We start from the raw sequence: 24,256 nt of genomic DNA, 5'->3' as shown, positions 1-24,256 counted from the left end.
TCACAGAACAAAATCGAAATATAAAACCACAAAATCTATAATCAAAATAAAAACAACAACCCAGTATCACTCCCCCCACCCCCAATGCCTGCATTACCAAAGAAGGAACAGGCCTTTCTGCTTCAGAAATGCTGCTTGAGTCTGCTAAGCGATTCAAGCGCTTGTGAATAAGTAAATTACACTGTTTGCAGCATTCGCTGTTGTTGTTATTTGCAGGCACCTGCAAAGGGAAGGCTTCACCTTAAGGGTGCGACGGCGGTCCCTGGAACTGACGCGGCTCCTCCGCAGGGACCGCCCGCGAAGCCTTTTCCCAAGCGACCGAAAGTGTGTTCGCGGCCGCCAAGCCGAAGGTCGAAGGGGCGTTTCGAGAGGCGGCCCAGCTTCGTTCCTTCCTTCTCCGCCGCAGGGCCCGCGCATGCTCTTTAGCTGCCCTGTCGAACATGGCTTTGCGCTGGGCTTTTGCGCTGAGGCGCAAAGAGGCAGCCAAGTGGCTGCTCCTTTTGCGCGGGGCGCAAGGAAGCTCTCCTCGCACCCGGAGCAGCAGCGCAGCCGCCGTGGCCGGGTCCCCCTCCGGAGACCACCTAATATACACGCAGGAGCATTTCGCCTTGAGGGAGTCTCTGAGAAAGGTATTGCGGGCCGGGGCGCCTAGGCTTCACCGCCCGCCTCGCCTCTTCGTGTAGTTTTTTGTGTGCAGTGAATTGGGCGCTGGAATCCGCAGCCACGGTGCCTTTTGAGTTCAAGGTCGCATCTAGACCACGCATTGAAAACAACACGGTGCCGCTTTAAACCAGTCCCGGCTTCCCCGCCCACCCAAAGAATTCTGGGAGATGTAGTTTGTGAAGGGTCCCTAGAGTTCTTAGGCGACTCCCTGTTCTCAGAGAGCTACAATTTTCAGAGTGGTTTAACAGTCATTCTCTCTTCCTGGGGAACCCTGGGTGTTGTAGTTCTGGGATAGGTCAGGGGACTCCTAGCAACGCTCCATTAACAGACTACATTTCCCAGGATTCCTTGGGGGGGGCTACATGACTGTTTGAAGTGGGATCATGGTGCTTTCAATGTATGGTACGGATGTGGTTTTACTGTCATCGGCTGCAGACTCCCATTTGGTGTCGTGAAGGCATTGGGGCTTTTCCCCTGTCCTGGCAGCCTCTGCTCTTAGCTTCCATCAGGCCCAGCCAACATGGTCAAGAACCAGGGATGATGGGAATTGTAGTCCAGCAGCTTCCGGAGGTCCCCATATTGGCTAGAACAACCTCCATAGCGCAGGATAGTAGCATAACAGGCTATCTACACCTAGGGAAATTGCACGGGTGTTTTATTGAGTTTTTAAGTTGGGCTTTGAGTTCTGAAAAAGAAAAATAAAGTCCTGAAGCTGAACAAGGATAACGTGAGGTAGCCATGCTTTGTTCACGGTGCCACACAGACACCCTTTAAAAACCAAGCAAACTGTGGACCTAGGCGTGGAAGCAGCCGGGCTCTGGTGCAGGGTCCAGAACTATGAGACAAAGGGTCACTAGCTGGGGTAACTGAAAATGGAGTGCTGGAGAAATACGTTCCCACTGCCAGCATTCTGAGTAGCTGCTCCAGTACTGGCATAATTTGTAGATGGGATTAGAAACAATTGGGATAATAGTTGTGGCTCAAAGGCAAAACTGCACCACCCTGATTACTGAGCCCAGGGCGTGCTTTGGGAGTTGTTTTCATTAAAATCTACAAGAAGATTGCATCATTTCATCAAATGGTATTAACTAATATGTCAAGCATTTGCAGTTATTAATTGTTTGGTTTCCTAATACTTTCAAAAGGTTGCGGAATAGTATTTTAACTCAGTAGTGTGTTCCTGTGTGACTGGATGTACACTGCAGTATTTTTAGCATTGTAAGGCTGCAATCCTATACTAACTTTGGGAGGAAGTTCCCTTGAAGTCATTGGGACTTAACTTCTGAGTTGACATGTATAGGATTGGTTTGTAAGGAGGCAGCTACAAGTCTACTATCATTCTGCTTAAGCACTAGCATTGCTTGTTTTAAAATAAAAGGTGAGGGAGGTAAGACTTATGGACTGAGGATATTTGCTTATGATTAAACATTCTGGTGCTCTAGTTATTCTGAGTAGGAACTGTAGGTATCCTGCCTGAGAACACTGGAATATACCAACACATGCATTACTGCTGCTGGGAATATGCAAATATTGCTGATGCTTATCTGGATATGATGAAATCTTGGTCTCTTTCGCCGAGTGGAAAAACTAGGTTTACAGGAATAGTTCATGTTTCATGTTGTCTTTCCTCAGGTATCCTGTACTTTTGACCAGTGCATGAGCCAGGGTAATCATTTAGCTTCCTTCACTTCTTGCAAGCCTTTCAGCAAGCATACAAGACTAGAGATTTCTCAGGCTATCTAGGGCAGCAGATCTCAGACTCTGCAGATATTGAGGTGCAAGAGGGAGGTGTTGGCATGCTCCAGAAACCTTGGCTATGGCTTGTGGTTAGGGAGCTTACTGAGCCAAACCTTGGCTTAGCTCAGTGCAATGCAGAAGTTAAAAAAAAGAAGAAAACAGACCAGGTAGGAGCAGAGCAGCTTTGAACTTCTATCTGGGAACCTGCGTAGTCCCAGTGAGCCATGGTTTGGCTTACTATGATATGTTAAACAGGCCACTGTACCCTTTTCTGACTAAACTACAATACTTCAGCCTCTTTGTGGAGGGAAAGAAACTCTTAATTGTGCCAGAGGCAGGTCACAGAACACATGTCTGAACTCTGAATAAGCCTTTCTGCTTCAATAATACTTCAACCACAATAAATACTTTTTTTGGCTTGCCTCTTAGAACCTTCCTGTGGACATTAGTGAAACACAAGGGATGTTTATTACTACTATTGGCTGAAACCATTGTCCTCTTGTCTTATCTTCCCTGCCCTTGCAAACGGAGAGAGGTGCTCTGCAATCTTGTTTTGATTGTGCTACTCTGCTAAATGAAAGAATCAAAAAGTATTTTAGATTCCAAAAGAAGAAGAAGAAGAAGAAGAAGAAGAAGAAGAAGGGGGAGATGATATGCTAGCATTATTATTTTTGAAAAGCCACAGTCAACAATATTAATCTTTGAGAAGGTCAGTGACGTTTAAAACACTGGTGTGTCCAGTGTCCAGTATTTGAGCTTCCCCTAGAAAGAGATAAAGCAAGACTGGACATGGTAGGAGTTGCTTTAGTTCACTTTGTTTCTGGTGATTCCATAAAAGTGTGACATGATTCACATAGATGGGACTGAGCTAAAAATGGCTGGGGAAGGAATGATGTTGCCACGTTTCCCCCCTTCCCGTCACCTCAATCTGTCAGCACAACAAAGGCACAATACATGCAAGTACATTTTACGTCCTTCTTAGACCCAATCACATTGTGGTATTTGTGATATTTGAAGGAATTGCTGTGACATGTTTGATGATAGCAGGCTCACAAGCCTGTGAACAATTGACTGTGGCATGAGAAAGGGCCTTTTTGATGGGTGGTGGCTGTGGGACAGAGGGGATGGAAGCCTCTGGCCTGGGAGGCTTAAAAAGACACCACATTTATACCCTGCCTTTCCTTGTAAGAGCTCAAAGTGGCATACAAACTTCTCCCTCTCTTCACTTTATCCTTGCAACAACCCTGTGAGGTAGGTTTGGCAAAGAGACAGTGATTTGGCCCAAGGTCACCTAGTGGCCTTCATGGCTGAGTGGGGATTTGAACCCTGTTCTCCCAGGTGCTAGTCCAGCACTCTAACCACTACTCCACACTGGCTTTTCTTACGTGCCCACATTATAGATGTACTGTCTTGCAATCAAGACTGTACTGTCTTCTATTCCTGGCTTGCTGTAGTACTTCAACAGATTATTCAGCTGCATCATGATGATTATCTGATTGTGTTTCATTATATATTGTTTTTACACTTTGCTAGCTCTTTCGAAGGATCATACAAATGGAAAGCAGCATATAACTTTTAATATAAATAAATAGTTTTATGGGGAAAGGCCCAAGGAACCTGTCCTGAAGAGTAAAAGTTATGAGAGAAAACCTAAGACCTCAGAGCAATTCCCAAAAAGGGGAGAGGTTTTATGGCAGGTGAAATCTGCAGACATTTGTGGTTATCCAAGGCACTCTCTGGGTCAGATTTACAACAGAGTACTCATTCTCTATATAGTATGGAAATGCTGTGTTTTTGAAGGGACTAAACACAATGGCCCAACGGCCCTGTTGCTTTTTCCATTTAATAAATTAGGATTAGGACTGCAGTTGCAAGTGATTCCCTCTAATTTATGTGTATGATGGGCAACAGTGAGGTATTTTTGTTTGTTTAGTCCTTCCCGACTCTTTGTGACCCCATGGACCAGAGCACGCCAGGCACTCCTGTCCTCCACTGCCTCCTGCAGTTTGGTCAAACTCATGCTGGTAGCTTCGAGAACACTGTCCCACCATCTCGTTCTCTGTCGTCCCCTTCTCCTTGTGCCCTCAATCTTTCCCAACTCCAGGGTCTTTTCCAGGGATTCTTCTCTTCTCAAGAGGTGGCCAAAGTATTGGAGCCTCAGCTTCAGGATCTAATATGCAGCACCTGCATATTTAGGTGGAAATCCTATGCCCACTTAACCTGGAAGTAAGCCCTGTTGAAGTTAATGGGACTTACTTCCATGTAAATATATGTAGGATTATACTGTTGGTTGACAAGGGAAGCTTAAGGGGTTTGGTTTCCATTGTTCTGAACGTGAATAGGGATGGTACTGTAAGCAGTTTTTAGTGCCTTCTATTAGAATTATTCCCAGACTTTATAATAAATGAAAACATGCTGTATTGTGAAGTGAATTCAAGAAATTACTTTTAAAAGATCCTTTTAAAGTGATTATCGTCTTGATTATTGGTATAAGTAGCAAAAATAGCTATCGTCTCGCAGTCATTGATCTTAATATTAGCTTTTAAAATTGCCCTGTTATCATTAAAGAACTATGTCTGGCTCTTTGCTCATTCTTTGCTCCTACTATCTTTCTCCTCATTAATTAAAGAGCAGTCTTCATGAATTATTTTGTCATGAGGCTATGAGGAAGTCTTTCCCTTACTGTCTCCCGCTGGCATTATAGGCACTGTTAATATAATAACTCAAATGTGCTCTATTTATTAGGTCCCAAAATGTAATTAAGCACCATACTGGTTGTATTAATATATACAGGAGCTAAAGTGGATATCACAGTTATGGATAATACTTAAGGGATTAATTAATTAGGCTACATCTGCATCTTAGAGCTAAAGCACTCTTATTCCACTTTAACAGTCACAGTTTCCCTCAAAGAATTCTGGGAAATGTGGCTTTTTAAGGGTGCTGAGAGTTGTTGAGCGATTTCTGTTCCTCTCACAGACATACAATTCCTAGAGATTTATGGGAAAGAGGATTGATTGTTAAACCACTCTTGAAAATAAATTCTGTCTACAGTTAGTAGTACCTAATTTTGGACAAGAGACTTGTAAAAAAAGTTGTTGCTTTTAATTTCCATTGCAGCCTAAAAACTGACCTTTAATCAATTACTAAGGTCACCAGACTGTGTATTTTAAAATCTTTCTCAGATGATTTTAAAGTCTTGCACAGATGACCCCATGGGAAGATTTAATTAAGGCTCACTGAGTAACTCCTGCCAACCTAGCAGTTCGAAAGCACGTCAAAGTGCAAGTAGATAAATACATATTGCTCTGGCAGGAAGGTAAATGGTGTTTCCGTGTGCTGCTCTGGTTCGCCAGAAGTGGCTTAGTCATGCTGGCCACATGACCCGGAAAAACTGTCTGCAGACAAACGCCAGCTCCCTCGGCCAGTAAAGCGAGATGAGCGCCGCAACCCCAGAGTCGTCCGCGACTAGACTTAACTGTCAGGGGTCCTTTACCTTAACCTTTTAAGTAATTTGTAATAGAGATGTAGGGCAATTGGTATTCAGCTGTCTTTACTATTTTATCTTAATTGTTATTTGAAACCTTGGACAGAAATGAAAAATAAAAACCATGCATATCCATGTCTTGTTCCTTCTACAACTAAAGGAAGCCGATCTAGTAGGCATGGTTTTCCCCCACAGATTGAGAGCACCACCTTTGCAGCAGGAATTGTGTGTAATTCTGTATTGTGGCAAATAACTAATCATGAACAACCACACTTTCTTGTGCACGCATGTGAATGAGCACAGAATTTCATTAAGGTGGGTTTGTTAATTTCTCTTCAGGATTGGTTAATGCTCCAGGTTTGTAGAGTATATCTTGAGATGAAAGAGGGTTGAGCATCTTTTGCCTTCATGGAGCATAAGCCAAAGTTTGTGATCCAGCTATCCTAGTACAGTTGTACCTTGGAAGTTGAATGGAATCCGAACATTTCCAAAATGTTCAAAAACCAAATCACAGCTTCTGATTGGCTGCAGGAAGCTCCTGTAGCCAATCAGAAGCCATGGAAGCCCCGTCAGATGTTCAGCTTCCAAAAGAACAGTCACTTCTGGGTTTTGATCGGGAGCCGAAATGTTTGAGAACTAGGCTGTTCAACTTCCAAGGTACGGCCGTATTAGAATCTACAGTGCTTTATGGCAAGATGATGTTATCAAGTTGCAGTAGTTTGTATTTCATCCCAGATTTAGAACTTCTACTCTGTATTTGCTTGCTCTGGGGACTTGTTTTTGTTTTTCTCTTGGTTTTCCAGTATGGAATCTTCCACTTTTGCCCCAGAGGGAACTTTTCACAGACCTATTTTTCCCAACATGAAAAATGAGGTGCCAAAGGTGATCTCATGGTAATTTTTACCATATTAAAAAATGGTTTTGTACCTTGACTCATTCTAGGCGGAACTAGATGGGACAGTAGTAAACATGGAGTTGGCCTAAGCGACACCAGTTGACACCTTACAGCTGAGGTTAGTAATACCCATCCAGAGGCTAGCTCATAAACCAAAAAGACCCCACTGATTTTGGCAATGGTGGCAGCAAAAAAAATTAAAAAAATAGCCACAGCACTCTGACGGGAATGTGAGTTGCTTCTCCCCAGTCACCAGATCGTTCATTTAATGAGCAGGAAGGAGCAATAATACCGTTCCTCATTTGATTTGCATGGATCAGTTGAGGGGAGGGGGGCAGTGTGTGCAAGAATGTTTGTGGCCCTACCTACTGCAGGTGTGTAGCCCCTTGGCAGGGTGAATGCAACCCCTCCCCCTATAGTCCCAGATACAGACGTATGTAGAAAGCAACTTTTATTTGTACTGTGTTCCATGTAGCTGATCACTGATTGTGGAGGCAGGTTCTTTAGGATGAACAGGGCACTGTCTGACCACCAGCCTGTGCCCTTCCTTACAACTAGTTCAAGAATGGCCCTGACTGTCAGCTTCCTCCATAGGCTCAGTGTTGTCCCTTGTAGAACTCAATAGGGAGGGGAGGGACAAAACCAGAATTAGTTGGATTTGCCTGTCACTTTCTCTGGCGCCACCTACTGTTCGTCTCCCTGCCTCCCACCCTACCAGTCCAACAGGCACCAGCCGCCAGCGAGTCTTACTAAACAGTGGCGTAGCGTGGGTTGTCAGCACCCGGGGCAAGGCAAGTAATTTGCGCCCCCTAACCCGTGGATTTGCGCCCCCTAACCCTAACCCTAACCCCCAGATGTTGTGCCCGGTGCGGACGGCCCCCCCTGCACCCCCCACGCTACGCCACTGTTACTAAACTCCAGCTACTGTTAACCTGCAGTTCAGTACGCGCGCACACATAAAATAACAATCTGACTGTCTGGAATGTGTATATTTATATATATCCATGGTGGAAGCCTGCAAGGAGTTGATACCATCACTGGGAAAGGAAGCCCAGGGCTCCTTTTGTTTGTGCTGATTACAAGACAAACACTTGGCACAGATGACAATCATTAATAACCCTGTTTAATCCATTTCAAGAATGTCATGTTAAAGGAGTGGTATAGGGTGTATTGACATGAAAACACTATATTCTTCTGAACATCTCCAGAGAAGCTCTACATAGATTTGTCAACACGTGACAGTTTAGAAAGTAGATGTGTTTACTTCCAGATTAAATGGTTGCCTATTTTTGCACCATGAGATTTGCTTATTTTCCTGGTGAGGGGAAAAAGATTAAAAACAGCAAACACACTTATTTTGTGATAATGATTTTCCATTCATCTCTCTGCCTTGCTTCAGCACATAGCCAGTTTTCACGACAAAACTGAACAGAAAAGCAGTAGCTTTCTCATAAAAAGACTAACATTTCTATCTATTAGATGTCAGAGGAAGAAAATCCTAAGGGTATATGAACTGATTGTTGTGAGGATAAAATGAGATGTGATGGTAGAACTACAAATGTCATCTTTAGAGTAAAGGCAGGATATAAATAAAGGTGCTGGTCAGCAATTAGGCTTGTTCAATCTTCTTACCGAAAATTGAGTTGCTGCTATAAGCAGATTTCAAGAAACCTGTTAAAGAGTGTTACAATGGTGTGTCCTTTATTATAATTATATATATAAAAAATAAATGGGATTCAATTTTGCAAGTGGAACCTACAACAAAATATTGCAGTGTGGAGTGTTCAGAATTTCAGCCATGCCATTCCTGTTTCACTTTCCAGTTTTCTGTCTCTCTGGCCCTGTCAATCTGCAGTCTGTGACCACTCAGCCCAGTGTTCATTTGGCTGATGGGGGTTTTGTGCCTTCTTAGGATTCTTTACCCCAAAATATTTTTTGTAACCTTGGGGTTTCACAAGTTTGCTGACACCTCTTCCATGTGTGAAGATGTTACAGTGTTGGCTATATAAGCAATGACACCTAGCCTCAGAAACAGGGGAAATGATTTCAAAGTTCACTGACAAAATATACTCTACTGCACATGAGTCAGTAACTCATTTCCTGCAAACTTTGGTGCGTCATCTGAATATGTAACCTGAATGCTGACTTGCATACCTCTGCGATAGTTTTAGCTGTTTGTAATAAATTGTTCTTTTTTCCTGACAAAAAAATTGTTTTCCTTCTCATGTTAATAGAACCATAGAATGGGAGAGTTGGAAGGGACCCTGAGGGTCATCTAGTCCAACCCGTTGCAATGCAGGAATCTCATCTGGACCATACATGATCTCAACTAGATCATTCATCATTAAAAGCCTCAAAGGAAGGAGAGTCCACCACCTCTTGTGGGAGTCTGAGCCACTGTTGAACAGCTCTTAACTGTCAGAAAGTTCTTGATGTTTAGTCAGAATCTCCTTTCTTGTAACTTGAATCCATTGATTTGGGTCCTAGCCTCTGGAGCAGGAGAAAAAAGCTTGCTCCGTTCTCCGTATGACAGCGCTTTAGATATTTGAAAATGGCTATCCTATTTCAGTCTCTTCTTTACCAGGCTAAACATACCCAACTCCCTCAACCATTCCTCGTAAGGCTTGGTTTCCAGAACCTTTCAAGATTCATGAGGAAAATAATTCTTATCTCATATGTTTATCTGCCTCCATTTTCCCATTTACTTCCAAGCAGCTTCCATACACCTGCAGGGCAGAAAGGATTCACAGAGGAGCGTGTCAATTTCTGTGGTTCCCCAAAGGGAATTTAGTTGGAAGTGGGGAAAGAGCTGCCATTTGTCAGGCCCCAGTGGCGTAGCGTGGGGGGGTGCAGGGGGGGCGGGCGCACCGGGCGCAACATCTGGGGGTTAGGGGGCGCAAATCCACGGGTTAGGGGGTGCAAATTACTTGCCTTGCCCCGGGTGCTGACAACCCACGCTACGCCACTGTCAGGCCCTCAAGCAACCTTCACCAATCTGTTGCCCTCCAAATGCTTTGGACTACAACTCCCATCAGCCCCAGCCAACACATGGAGGCTAGTCCATTAGGGCAAATGGGGCCTATCAGCTTTCCCCTGCTTAGTCTCCATATTGCCCTTGTAGAACTCAGTGGGGAGGAAGAGGGGCAAACTTAGAATAAGTTGGCTGTGGCGCCATCTACTGTGGGGCTCCCTGCCTTCTGCCCTACCAGTCCCAGTGGGCACCAGCCAGCACTGCCTACAGGATGCTGTTGATTTGAATTGAAAGCGTGATTAAGATGAGGGAAATCTCCCAAGAACTGGAAAAGTCAGCTGTGTTTAGGTGCTTTGCTTCAATTTAAGATGAGAAGCCTGACACACAAACCCTGCCACAATCTCATCTAAACTGTAGCATCTGGTGTTAAGCCTATTTAGGCCCACTGAAGCTAATCGGACTCAGCCAGGCCAAATAGCACAAGCTTAACTTTCCGAACTCTTGTCTCTCCCTCTCCCCCCACTTCTCAAAATACAGATTATTGACAAAGAAATCAACCCATTTGTGGACAAATGGGAAGAAGAGGGACAGTTTCCAGCACACCAAGTTTTTAAGATTCTGGGGAAAGCTGGATTCCTTGGAGTGAATAAGCCAACTGGTAAGAAATAGTCTTAAGTCTCTACTTTTAATGTAAAAGGCATGTTCTGGCTTTTACAGGGCTTGGTTCAGAGATTTACCAAAAGCTGTTTCTAAATTAATCTCAATAGCTATTTGTCAATTCATCTCATTTAGAACATTTTAACACCGGGGGGATTTCACCAAGATACATAGCAGTTTCCCCTACCCTCCCGATCACAGGTGTAATTTGCTCTGGGTGTATTCCGGGACATATTTAATTTATTCTTGCAGAGCCTCCTTACAGATTTGAATGAAGAGTCTGACCTTATGAACCACTGTACCAGCAAACAGGTGTCTAGGATGAGAATCAAAGTTGCTTGTGGTCAATCTTAACATAATTGCCTGGGGGGAACTGACTGCATTGTAGAATTTAATGCAACAACTGGGAACTGCAACAGAACGTTGCAGTGCTGTTCAAGGTGCCAGCCAAGCTTGCTCTCATCAGTACCATTTCTTTTTCTCTCCTGTCTTTACCCCCCTCTCCCTCCCCCAATGGTCAGTCAATATTTTATGGTTACTGAGCATGCTTAGGTTTGGGGGTTTTGTTTTTATTTAAGGGGTTTTGTACTTCTGAAAAGAGACTTGCTTATACCTTCTGTGTGTGTGGTGCTATTTTGTCTACATAGGGATTGGACAATGTGATCACCAAGTCAACCCCATAAATCTGAGGATGGTTTCATCATAGGATTTAGGGTTGCTGCACAGATCCATTACACAGCACAGCATAGAAAAGGACAAGGACTGGGGATGCACCAGACCAATAAAACACATTCAAAGCCTACCCTCAAATAATTATGGGAATTGTAGTTCACACATAGCCCACAGACCTACAATTCCCAGTACCCTTAACAAACTACAGTTCCCAGCATTCTTTGTGAGAAGAAATGTATTTTGAATGTGCTTTAAAGGTCTGGTGTATAGATCCAGGAGAACATGGGTCGTTGCCAAGTTACATTTTTTCACCTTAAGGTCGGGAGGACTGCTAACTTTGAAAAAGAGCCATTGGTTTGCTCTGCCTCAGTGTAATGGTTCTAGGGGTTGCTCGTGCGAAAGTTGCCGTTACTCCTGGCTAGGTTGCCTGATTGAACCCTTTCTGTCTGGACAGCCTCAAGTTCCGTGGCTGCCTCAGTCGCTGGCAGAATCCATCAGTGGGCGTTTCTTAAACCTCTTCCAGCATAGAAGCTGTTTGCCTGCGCAGAAGTTTTCTGCGCAAAGTGGGTGTGGGCAACGGAGTACTCGTGCCCTCTCCGCTGGTCTCCTGTGAAGAGTCCTGGAGCCACCTCTCCGATTCCCCCATCTGCCCCCCTTCTCCACTGGTGTTACGCTGATTTCCTTCCCCAGCGGATGGGCTACCTCTCCCCCTACTGGGACCCTCTCCACCATCGTCCTGGAGCCTCCTCTCCGCCTCCCGCTCCGATGGCAGTTCCCTGACACTCAGGTTTTTGTTTTTTGTTAAAAACAGACCTTTAAATTTGTGGCAGGACACCTTGTAAAATTTGGACTAAAGTGGGCTACGCTAAGAATTCAAATCACTTGCCGATTTTGTCCTAGGGTCTGCTGTCATATCTCTGTTAAAATACTCAAGTAGAAATTGAGAGAGAAATAACTTCTTGTTCTTACCTTGGGAAGATTTTTTTAATCCTTAGTAGCTTCTGAAAGAGAACTAGAACTAGTCTAGCTACTAATTTTTTAGTAAACATACTTTCAATCATAGTCAGGCTTGAAAAGATACAGAATCCACGAAAAGCAAATGAGGCATAATTGTATGGTTCAGATCTAGTTCTGAGTAGTTATATGTGAGCATTTGGTCATTCCTCTTTAAGAAATGCACTTTTAAAAACCAAATTGCAGAGTTAAATGGAACAAAAGCTTGGTAATGTATCACTTACCTTGTTTTCTTTTTTTCGTCTGCTGCCCGTTTTTTTTTTTTTAAATGCTCAGCTTTTAGCATAAATTGAACATAGGCTTCAAAATGCCCTGCATATTTAAATTGCACAAGATTGGACTTCTTTTATTATCCTACAGCTTGGGTCACATCTCTAGCTGTGTGCTGGATGGCATTTCACCACAAGAAAACTAGCAAGATGTGCAAGGCAAACGTTTTGAACATCTTGCCAGATCTTGTTGAGCGCCTGCTATTTGTTATGTCCCACTCAAGTACGGGGTTTTCCTTGCAGGGTCGTGTGTGTGTGCATGTTTTAATATTGTCTGCAGGTAATGAGGACTTGGATTATTGTCTCCTAAATGCTCCAGAATTCAGCTTCTGTGATTTTGCTTCCCTGTAAGAATGCAGCTATTTAAAAATAGCTCCCTTTGCAAATGTTTCATAAGTCTCCAATGTGAATATGTTCCTCAAGGTATAATATTGTCACCGTCTCATTGTGGAAACTGCTTCAACTGGGCTGGCTGGGAGGATACTTCTTTGATTTTATAAGAGGCGGACTGTGGGATTAACCATTTAATGGAGAGTATCCTTGAAGGCATTCTATTCCATTATTCCATTATTGTTTATCTTGGACAGTTAACAGCTGCAGGAAAGGCCCAGGAACCCAGACAAAAGAAAGAACGTGTTTATGCGTGCACACACATGTGTTCTCTCTCTCTCTCTCTCTCTCTCTCTCTCTCTCTCTCTCTCTTTCTCTGACCGTATCTCTCTGATATAAAACGAAAGCCAAAATTCTGTCGAAACGCTGCCATTATTTTAATAGGGTTTGGCCCAGAATGAGGGAACGGTAGCCATAAACAGTTGCTCTGCTTCAGAAAACTGCTACACCGTGATGGGTTTGTTTGACAAATCCAATTAGTTTTGAGCTTCCACTTTATAAAAATGCTGACGGTGCAAAGAGAACATTAAAGATTAACTTTAAAGGACAAATGAGATTACTGGTTAAAGAGAACTTGAAACCAGAAACTGGATCAAAGCAGTTCTCTAGACTGGCATACTTAGAGCAGTCTTGCATTCCCAATTTGGTCGATGATTTGACTTCTCTTTTCATATCTAAGGGTATGTTCACGGAACTGTTTGCTTCCCATTCAGTGCACTACCACTGCTAATCTTTGAAGCTAAACTTACATGCCGCTAGCTGCAGTCCATATTGATCCTGGAGTTTCTTGACAAATACTGCCATTCAATGTGGTGTTTCCCTGCCACAAACCAGTTTCAATCCAATTTTTTTAAAAAATGGGAACTGCAGTCCAGAACTTTGAGGGCACTATATAAATGACGCTGGGGTGGCGCTGTGGGTAAAACCTCAGCGCCTAGGACTTGCTGATCGCATGGTCGGTTCGAATCCCCGCAGCGGGGTGCGCTCCCGTCGTTAGGTCCCAGCGCCTGCCAACCTAGCAGTTCGAAAGCACCCCCGGGTGCAAGTAGATAAATAGGGACCGCTTTATAGCGGGAAGGTAAACGGCGTTTCCGTGTGCGGCTCTGGCTCGCCAGAGCAGCTTCGTCACGCTGGCCACGTGACCCAGAAGTGTCTGTGGACAGCGCTGGTTCCCGGCCTCTAGAGTGAGATGAGCGCACAACCCTAGAGTCTGTCAAGACTGGCCCGTACGGGCAGGGGTACCTTTACCTTTAAGTCCCATTAACTTCAACAGGGCTTACTTCCAGCTTAAGTGGCGCTGTGGTCTAAACCACTGAGCCTCTTGGGCTTGCCGATCAGAAGGTTGGCGGTTTGAATGCCCGCGATGGGGGGAGCTCTTGTTGCTCGGTCCCAGCTCCTGCCAACCTAGCAGTTCGAAAGCACGCCAAAATTTAATTAATTAATTAAATTAATTAATTAATATATAATAATTAAAAAATGTTCAGGAAGGTGGTGTGCATCCTTCCCCCCCCCCCCGTCCCCTGCTCCTCATTTAATCCCTACAATAACCCCTTGAAGTATGTTAAGCTGGAAGGCAGTCACCTACCCAAGGTCACCCAGTGATCTTCATGACCAAGTGGGATTTGAACCCTGGTCTCCCAGGTCCCTGTCTGACACTAACTTCTACAACACATTCACACACAATTTCTGTCTAGCCACCTGTTCTACTTCAAAAGTAGGAAACATCTGCTTGATTGTTCCATTGTGAAGAATGAAGTGTGTAATAGGAATAGAATGTTTCAACAGAAGTGGACAGCCGTGTTTGACTGTGATCAACTGAATTGTATTGGGGTGTTTATTGTGAAAGTGTCATCAGCTTTTGTCTACATACGTAGTTGTAGCTTATTAGTTTGTCATCCCAGTACATTCCTTTATTAATAGCAAACTCTGGTACAAGTTTGGGGAAGTTAGTAAGCAGTTTTCTTTATTGCCAGAGGAAAAGGGAAACGATAAATAATCAGAGAATCCTAAAAATGAATGACAGAAATGCTGTTTGAGGACATCTTCTGAATCATACTGCTAGGGTTTGATTTTTATGCCTTTTATTTTAAGACCTCAACCACATATTTTTACACTAATTACCTGGTACTAACTTGGAAGGTATTTTACCTTTTTTAAAGTTGATCATTTGTGTAGATTTATAAGCTGATTCTGTTACATAATCACTTCTTGTTTCCAAAATTAAGTGTCAGAAAGTATTCACCCCCACCAGTTGTTGTGTTTTTTTTTAGGAAAACAATCTTATGTTTACAAAAGCCATGCTTAAAGTTTGGAGCATGTGTTTTCAAAAACTTGCTCCAGAAATGTTTCCCCTTACCTTTGACTAATCAGTTTATAGAAAGTCAACTACAACATATACTTAATGGCTCAATCTGGTGAAACATTCTTCATTTTAAGGATTGGATAAACCAAGGACACATAGTTGCTTAAGATCAAGCAGTAATCTACTGAATCAGACATACCTTCCATCTTTCCAAATAAGACCCGCAAGAGAATAACTTTTAACAAAATATGGAATTCCTTGTCTTAAAATTCCATTCAAAAATCTCTTGTTACAGAATGCTCAGAGAAAGTTGGTTTTAAAAATCTATACAATTCTATCTAAATTTAAAAGAGAAGACTGGCAAGCAACATGCATAAAAATGGGATTATTATTTTTTTAAAAAAAATGTTTATTGCAAATTTGTAAAGAAAAAAAAAAGGGAAAAAACAGGGAAGAGGGAGGAGTAATTCTGTCACCTTCTGTTTTGTTGTTTAGTCGTTTAGTCATGTCCGACTCTTCGTGACCCCATGGGTCAGAGCACGCCAGGCACTCCTATCTTCCACTGCCTCCCGCAGTTTGGTCAGACTCATGTTTGTAGCTTCGAGAACACAGTCCAAGCCGCTCATCCTCTGTCATCCCCTTCTCCTTGCGCCCTCCATCTTTCCCAACATCAGGGTCTTTTCCAGGGAGTCTTCTCTTCTCATGAGGTAGCCAAAGTATTGGAGCCTCAGCTTCACGATCTGTCCTTCCAGTGAGTACTCAGGGCTGATTTCCTTAAGAATGGATGTGTTTGAGCTTGCAGTCCATGGGACTCTCAGGAGTCTCCTCCAGCACCATAACTGAAAAGCATCAATTCTTTGGCGATCAGCCTTCTTTATGGTCCAGCTCTCACTTCCATCACCTTCTGTTAACAGTATAATAAATATCACTAAATCCATCTTAATTTACACATACAAATCCATATATGCCATCCAGACATCCAAATGTTTGAAAAATGGGGGGAAAGTTCTTATGAAACAACATCTGATAATGCAACAGAGTGGCTGTTCAAAAATACACGTGCTCCATTAATCCATGCTAATTTAAAGGAAAATTTATTTGGAACAATTTATCCATGTTAACTTGTTTCATATTGACAGAGGAAAATATATAATCAAAACATGTTCTGTTTGAGGTGAAAGAGAAGCGGAGTCAATTTCAGACATAGTTGTACAGTACTAAAATAAAAACCTTTTGGATTATAGAAATGACAGGATATGTGTTATCTAGAAACTGAAAACATTTCTGTAGGATACAACCAGAAGCACAGGTCTCCAACTGAAGGCAAATTTTCTGTACTTTGTAATGGAAGAGGAAAGATCCCAACACCCGACACTTGCATTATTTACTTGTATGGCACTAATTTTATTATCGGTGTTAGATACTGTTTCCTGTTTGTTTTATATACTGGCTTTCATTGTTTTATTTTTGTTACTGTTATCTTTGGATTCTTTTTGGGAGAAAAAAAGGATGTAAAAAAGTTTGTACAAACCAGAAGTTAAAATACAAAAGCCAATTATTTAAAGTAGCGTCCTTGGAAAGTTGGTACTCTCTCTATAATCTCTTTTATAATATGCTTTGAAGAGTGAAATTATATTGCTTACAGCAATTTTCTACCAAGTGTACTATAAATCACTTTGAGATGCCCCATATAGGAAACATTTCATAAATGAAAGAAATAATAATGTGCATATCAAATACATGCATTAATACCTAACCTTTTTTTTTCTACAGAAAAGAAAACCTAGCTATCATTCCATCCTGCCCATTAAAGAGTTATTTGAAACTCTGAGGTTAAAAGCTTGCAGGTCAAGCAAGGGCCGTTCATCATTACTTGAATGCCTTCAAGTGTTCATTTTCAAACAATTCAGTGCAACAAGCAAGAAGTCAGGGCTAGACCTGGAGGAGTTGCTGATGGCTAGTGCCACACCAGCTGTCCTCCCCTTAATTTTTTTCCTCTCTTTTTCTGTTTTGGGTCCCCCTATACCTCTTCCTTCTCTTACTCTGTTTTTTAGTGGTGTTGCCAGGGATGCAGGTGGCGCTGTGGGTTAAACCACAGAGCCTAGGACTTGCCGATCAGAAGGTCGGCAGTTTGAATCCCCACAACGGGGTGAGCTCCTGTTGCTCGTTCCCTGCTCCTGCCAACCTAGCAGTTCGAAAGCACGTCAAAGTGCAAGTAGATAAATAGGTACTGCTCTGGCGGGAAGGTAAACAGCATTTCCGTGCGCTGCTCTGGTTCGCCAGAAGTGGCTTAGTCATGCTGGCCACATAACCCGGAAGCTGTACACCGGCTCCCTCGGCCAATAAAGCGAGATGAACGCCACAACCTCAGAGTCGGTCATGACTGGACCTAATGGTCAGGGGTCCCTTTACCTTTACCTAGTGGTGTTGCCAAGGATCACAACCAGCTGTGTCTGGCATAGCTACGGCCATTTGCACTGGGCTGCGGGATTGCTATGCAAGACGAGAATATTGTCCAATATCTAAGCCTCCATTTATTAATGTTTGTCTCCTGAATATTTTAAACGAAGAGTGCAGATTCGTTAGGAGGGAATGCATAAATAAACGTTGAGGCAAATTAAATCAAGGGTCCGTGCAATCTCCAGAGTACACAATAAAGCTAGAAAAGGCTGTTCTCATTAACATTTTTTAATGGCAGCATGGCATGAAGTGACACAAGCTTCTAATTAGGGGAATGATGTAGGCAACACTAGGTTGGTAGAGGTATGGCTTAATCTAATGCTTAAAAAAAGAGTTCCCACGGTAATTGTGCTTACTGATAGCCTGAATATTCAGAAGCGGTGTGTGTGTGGTGGTTTGGGATGGCACAACCCCAGTGAGTCTGTAGCTCAGAGCATGGGCTTTGCATGCCAAGGTGAAATCTTGGAGTCTGCAAGCAGTGTTGGAAAGACCCGTGTCTGAAGCCTTGGAGACCTGCTGCCAGCCATTGTAGAACAGTGCAGACAGTAGGTAGGTTGTCTGACTTGGTATAAGGCTGCAATCTCATATGCCCTTATCTGGGAGTAAATAGTCTTAATCTCAGTGCAACTGACTCCTGAGTAGGCAGGCACAGAATTGTTTACATGCTGCTTTTTTTTGGGGGGGGGGCATTTTAAAAATGCAACTGCAGAGGATGGGAAGACATCCCAATGGCAAAATGTAAACTCGGCAGATTGGCTAGCGTGTTAAAGGAGCATCCAGCCTCTATTAACAGAGCTTCAGTATTTGCACTCCTACGATTGTTCTGCCCTTTTTCCGGTGGCACATTTACCTTGGGGAGCCATTTCACCTTGCTTGTCAATTTAGCAGCGACTTCAGATTGGCAGATTCATTGCCTGCTGTTTTGCAGGTGCCCCTTTCCGAAGGGGAAGCTCCGGCAAGCGGTAACTCTGAGCTCTGAATTCTAAGTGTGAGTTTCGGAGACCTTTCTTGTGACCCAAGCAGAGACAAATGGTATAAAAGTGTCTAATGGCAGGGACTGTGGAGATCCCTGTGGAAAACGGGGGCAATCTATTGTTCTCATACCTTCAGAATCTTAATAGCTGATCTCAGATGGTGCTGCGCTGAATACTTTCCATGTGTGTGAAAGGAGAATCCTTAACCTCAGTAGATACACAAGGAAACTTGATTTTTAAAAATGCTATGTCCAGCCTTGTTTTTTGCCCCTTTGTTGCAGGAAAGAGCCCTCTGCTATTCAGAAAGTTAATTACTGTCCTTGGGAAGGGAGAAGGTATGCCAGTATCTCTGTGGATACTTGCAGAAAATCCTGTCTCCCTGGGGAGGAAACGGCACAGCTGGAGCATGAAATGTGCATTTTCTAACTCCGGCCCTCCAGATGTTTGGGACTACAATTCCCATCATCCCTAGCTAACAGGACCAGTGGTCAGGGATAGTGGGAATTGTAGTCCCAAACATCTGGAGGGGCGGAGTTTGCCTATGCCTCTTCTAATCGTTCTAGGAAGATTGCTTAGTAGGTTTTGTTGTTTTCCCATCTCAACCCCAGCTAAGGCTGAGGATGGATGGAGATGGAGGAATTGTTAGCAGGAGCAAGAGATGGGCACCGCTTAGGAGAATGGGGCAGTGGGGCCTTCCAGCAGGGATGGGCAACCTGTGGCCCTTGTGTACATGTTGGTGGACTCCCACCTGTCACACTGCTTGGGGATCATGGGCAGTGCTTTAAAAAAAAAGAGAGAAGAACTTGGGAATAGCCAGTGAAGCTGAATGTTGGAAGATTGTGGACAAAATAACATACTTCACACAACGCATAGCTGAACTATGGAATTGGCTGCTACAAGAGGCAGCGGTGGCTACCAACTTGGAGAGCTTTAATAGAGTATCAGACAAATTCATGGAGTAAAAGTATGGTTTTGAATTTCCAGTTGCTGGAAACTACAGGAGGGATGAGGGCTGTCATGTTTCCTACCTGCTTGCATGCTTCCCATAGGCATCTGGAGGACCACTGTGAGAACAAGGTGCTGGACTAGATGGGCTACTGAACCAGCAGTTGCTTCTTATGTTCTCTAGATGCTTCCACTTGCTTTCTGTCCATAATAATTCATGATTCCAAGATGGTGAGTGGTAGGAAGAAACCATATAACCTTTGTGTGGTGCTTAGGATGTCATAACTGTCTTCATCGTTCTTAGGAAATGCAGTTCCCCCTACTCCACTATTCACTCTCTATCAGCTATTTAAGGCAAAAGATGTAAAGTTTGGCTGTCATGTTCATTGGACATTGATTATTTAAAAGGTCAAAATGATGCTCAGTCTTGATGGTAATTAATCTGCGTTAAGGCCAGGGTTCTTTTTTGTCATCTAGGAGCAGAAAAACACCTTTCTCAATAGTGGCAGGTTAAATTTTTAATGAACATGGCCTTTGTGCCACGATCGTTAGTCATTTGTGATATAATTTGATTTGCAATTAATTACAATAATGTGTTTTCCATTAATCAGCCATGCCTGCTTAGGCAAGCAACATCAAGTTTAGTCTAGGAATGTTTCTCGGAGCATTTAATCCATGAGCAAGTGCAGCTCCTGGAAAGTAGGGAGCAATGACACTGCCACTTTCGGTTGTGTAAGTTTCTCATTTCTCCACATTTCCACAGCAAATTGTGATTTATTTAAGTCCTCATGAAACTTCATCAACATTTTAGTGTGATTTTTCTCCCAATACAAAACATTTGGGTACACCATTTTGACGGATACAGTGGAACCTCTGGTTACGTACTTAATTCGTTCCGGAGGTCTGTTCTTAACCTGAAACTGTTCTTAACCTGAAGCACTACTTTAGCTAATGGGGCTTCCCACTGCTGTTGCACTGCCGGAGCACAATTTCTGTTCCCATCCTGAAGCAAAGTTCTTAACCCGAGGTACTATTTCTGGGTTAGCGGAGTCTGTAACCTGAAGCTTATGTAACCTGAAGCGTATGTAACCTGAGGTACCACTGTATATGCATTTTTGCTAGGAAAGCCCCTAAAATAATGCATTTTTGGTTGGAGAACTGCATTGCAAAATTTTGAGGAGTGCAAATTTTGAGGAGTACCTGTGTTTCAGTGGTTGGAGCAGTAAGAATGAGGCAGTTTCTCATTAAATGCAAGCAAAATCGAATTGCTCCTCAATACCAAAGGGCAAAGATGCACAAGTTATAACACTTCAGCGCAGAGGCCCAAGTGATAGCCCCACAGCCACAAAGGCTGACTAAACTGAAGCCAATTGTACCACATCACCAACCGTACACAGTATTCCATGCGTTGTTGTGTCATAGATTAGTATAAAGGTGTTGTGATATTTGGGGTCTATTTTCTATTCTCTTCTCAATGTTCCTCAAGATGGAAGTTGCATCTTTCACAGCATCAGTCCAGAGACATTTCAATCAATGCCCAGATCCCATTCCTGGCCTGCCACTGCCAACACAGACACCATCAGCACTATAAGTGACGCTAGGAATTTTTTATCCCACTTTACACTTGCATCGGTTGAACTCTTTTTGCCTTTTGATCCCCATTCTGCCATTTTGGAGAGAGACTTCTGGGGCTATTTGCTGTCCCTGTTTGGTTTTTACCATCCTAAATTAATTGGAGTCATCAGCAAACTTGGCCTGTTCAGTTCTCATCGCTGTCTTGTCACAATACCTAACTTTGGGGGACCCCACTTTTTACATGCCTCTGTTGTGAGAACTATTCATTTATTATGTTCTCTGTTTCATATTCTTTCACCATAAACTTTTAACTGTTTCATATTCTATATCTATAAAAGCATCTTGCCTCTTATCCTATGATTACTAAGTTCGCTTAGGAGTCTTTGGTGAAGGACTGTATCATGATTCTGTTTGGTTTGCTTGTTTATTTATTTAGGTTATTAGTTTGCTGCTTTCAGTTTTTTAAATTGTTTTTGCTTCATCTCATAATCATAATAAGGCATGGATTAAGGCACAAATGTCAAAGTCCACTTTTTGAGGGCAGAGCTGCATTTTAGGTCATGTGTTTCATCTTCCACAACCTTGTTAAAATTTTGTTTTGCAGAGGAAGCAGTTTTCCACACGTTGAGAAAAGGAGAGAATCAGAACACTAATCTCCACTGCATATTAAGGAAAACAGAGCCTTGGAAATACTGATTAAAAATCAAGGCACGTTGCCAAAAAACCTGGCTGTTCTTTTTCTCAACAAGCTCAGTTGTTTTTTAAAAATTAAATAGTTATACATTAATTCTGGTTTCCAAGGCTTTTTAATAAGCATTATGTTTTGGTTCTGCCCCCACCTTTTCTTTCTCTACCTTCTTTTCTCTGCCCTCACCACAAAACTAATGGCCTGCCATCTTTTTCTACCCTTCCCCTTTTCCTGGTGTAGGGAGGAATAGAGCCGTAGGTTGTGTACACAACATATATTTCAGGCAAGCCCTGGGGAAAAAGAATCATGGGAACTGTAGTTTACCCTTCAAAGAGCTACAATTCCCAGCACTTGACAAAATACAGATCCCAGAATTCTTTTTCCCAGAGATTGCTTCAAATGTATGGCACAAATGCAGCTCACCTTTGGATGGAAATGTTGGATGGAAAAGCTGGTGCTGATTATAAATATATCTCAGATCCACGGTCAAGGGAACAGGTTGCTATATCTTCTCCCTCTTTTATTGTGCCCACATATCCACTTGACTGCTTATGCTGGCAAACATGTATAGCTGTTATTTATAAACAGAATTTGAAACTGTTTTTAAGTGGATGTCAGAACCCAGGGTGACAAACATAAAAAAAATTAAAACAGTACAATTTAAAATAAAATAAAAGCGTATTTAAAACATTTAAAAAACAATTTTTAAATCAACAATTTTTAAAAACCATCTAAAAGCATTTTAGGACATTTGAAAGCAATCACATACCCCCACAGTTGGCACAGCCATTAACTTTCAGCCATCAAATGCCTATGTAAACAGGAATGTTTTTACATTTCTCTTCAAACCCAGTGACACACTTTACCAGGGAGGGCATTCCACCACAGGGACCACCACCAAGAAGGCCCCATCACTGGCCAACACCAAATGGACTGCAGCCAGAGGCAGCACCTCCAACGAGGCCTCCCTTGTTGATCGTAGACCCAAGGTAGTTTACTTTGGATTAGTCAATCCTTTAGGTACTTGAGTCTCAGGTCTTTTAGGACTTTGGGTGTTAATACTACGACTTTGAATCAGGCCTGTAAGCTCCCTGGCAGCCATTGCAGAGTATTCTGGGCTGGTGACACCTGGTATTTATTAAAAAATTAACTGCCTTGGTGTTTAATCTAGGGATGGGGAATCTCTGGTTGTCTAGAGATATTCTCGGACTACAACTCCCATCATCCATGACTATTGGGCATGCTGGCTAAGGCTGATGGGAGTTGTATTCCAACAACACCTGGAGGGCCACAGGCTCCCTATCCCTGGTTTAAACTTTTGTTTAGTCAAACTTCCTTTAATAAGAGGTCTGTTATTAGCAAGAATAGCAGTGTGGAATCTGTGCCCCATCCCATCCTTGCAGATGTTGTTGAATGCCGCTCTTATCATCCCTGACCATTGACCATGCTGCTTGGCGCTGATACTAGTTGATGCCTGACAACATCTGGAGGGCCACAGGCTGTCTTTAAATTCCAACTCAGCCATGAAGCTCGTGAGACCTTGGACCAATCTGTTTCTCTCTCTGTCTGTCTGTCTGTCTGTCTCTTATATACCCCCCGGTACGAGGATAAACTGCATGTTTGTGATGTTCAGAGAAATCCATGTCCCCCTGATGGAAGGGTGCAACATAAATGTAACATGCCTAACCTTCATGGTGAGTTTATTTAAGAAAACCAGATGCCTTTGAAATAACCATTGGGGAAGGGGCCTTATGAAATAAATGAATTTAAATTAGCCTGAGAAGAAGTTTGTTTGTACATTTCAAAATGAAATAAGGTTAATTAAAATCAGCGGCAGGGTCCTGAATAGGTGCCAACTAGGATTTGGCATGATCTTGTTTGGTATTTTATGCATTAGTTAATACAGAATAGGGCATTTGTTTTTAAAACTGCTCTTGGCTTGATGGACCATTCAATGCATATTCAGTGTATCCATGTGTGTTACTTTATTGGCTTTGAACCTCTTAATAAAGCGATTATGCATTCCACCGCGTTGCTGTGTGATCTGTGATAAATTGTATTGCAATTAGCATTGACAGGTACTATTATAGTCAAATGCCTGTAATGCTATTGCAGAATCTTTTTTTTGGTCTTGTCTTTTGCAGCTAGATTTGTTTCAGCTTGTGTATCATTTATATAGTGCCATCAAAGTTCTGGACTGCAGTTCCCATCGCCCATGACTAATGGCCATGCAGATGGGAGTTGAGGGTCCCCTACTCCTGCTCCAGAATTTTGCGCAAGGGAGGCAACGGCAGAAAGGGAGAGGAATGGATGCAGGGGTAAATCGTAGAAAATGTGTTGGGCTAGCAGGCAGGTGGGCATGAAGATCACGTTTGCCAAGAAGTCCTGGAAATAGCCTGATAATGGAAGTGTCAGAATAGATTAGCTTTCTCATTGTGCTTTATCTCTGCTCTGGAATATGATGATGATGATGATGATCCCTCAAGGCAAGTCTGTATAATTATATCCCCACTCATTGCAGAAAGGGATATTGAAGCTGAGGGAGAAGAATGTGCTT

At 42.9% G+C, this 24,256-nt stretch overlaps 1 protein-coding gene and 1 long non-coding RNA gene across 2 annotated transcripts in view; both read left to right on the top strand.

The window, feature by feature from the left end:
- Nucleotides 1–302: 302 nt before the first annotated feature.
- LOC310660602 (putative acyl-CoA dehydrogenase 6) overlaps nucleotides 303–24,256 on the top strand; it is a 47,993-nt gene continuing 24,039 nt past the window's right edge. Inside the window, exons 1-2 of the mRNA XM_083405487.1 lie at nucleotides 303–629; nucleotides 10,291–10,411. Of these exons, the coding sequence (XP_083261613.1) occupies nucleotides 441–629; nucleotides 10,291–10,411 (310 nt within the window). The 5' untranslated portion in view covers nucleotides 303–440. The remainder of the gene's footprint in view (nucleotides 630–10,290; nucleotides 10,412–24,256) is intronic.
- On the top strand, nucleotides 10,430–21,770 carry LOC310660670. Its single transcript, XR_014503596.1, has 2 exons — nucleotides 10,430–10,722; nucleotides 21,616–21,770. It is a non-coding gene; the product is annotated as an uncharacterized lncRNA (long non-coding RNA).

The sequence above is a fragment of the Podarcis tiliguerta genome (genome assembly GCF_965153285.1).
Source record: "Podarcis tiliguerta genome assembly, chromosome: 12".
Taxonomy (NCBI): Eukaryota; Metazoa; Chordata; class Lepidosauria; order Squamata; family Lacertidae; genus Podarcis; species Podarcis tiliguerta.
The sequence above is the reverse complement of the archived record's forward strand: the minus strand, read 5'-3'. Positions and strand labels throughout refer to the sequence as shown.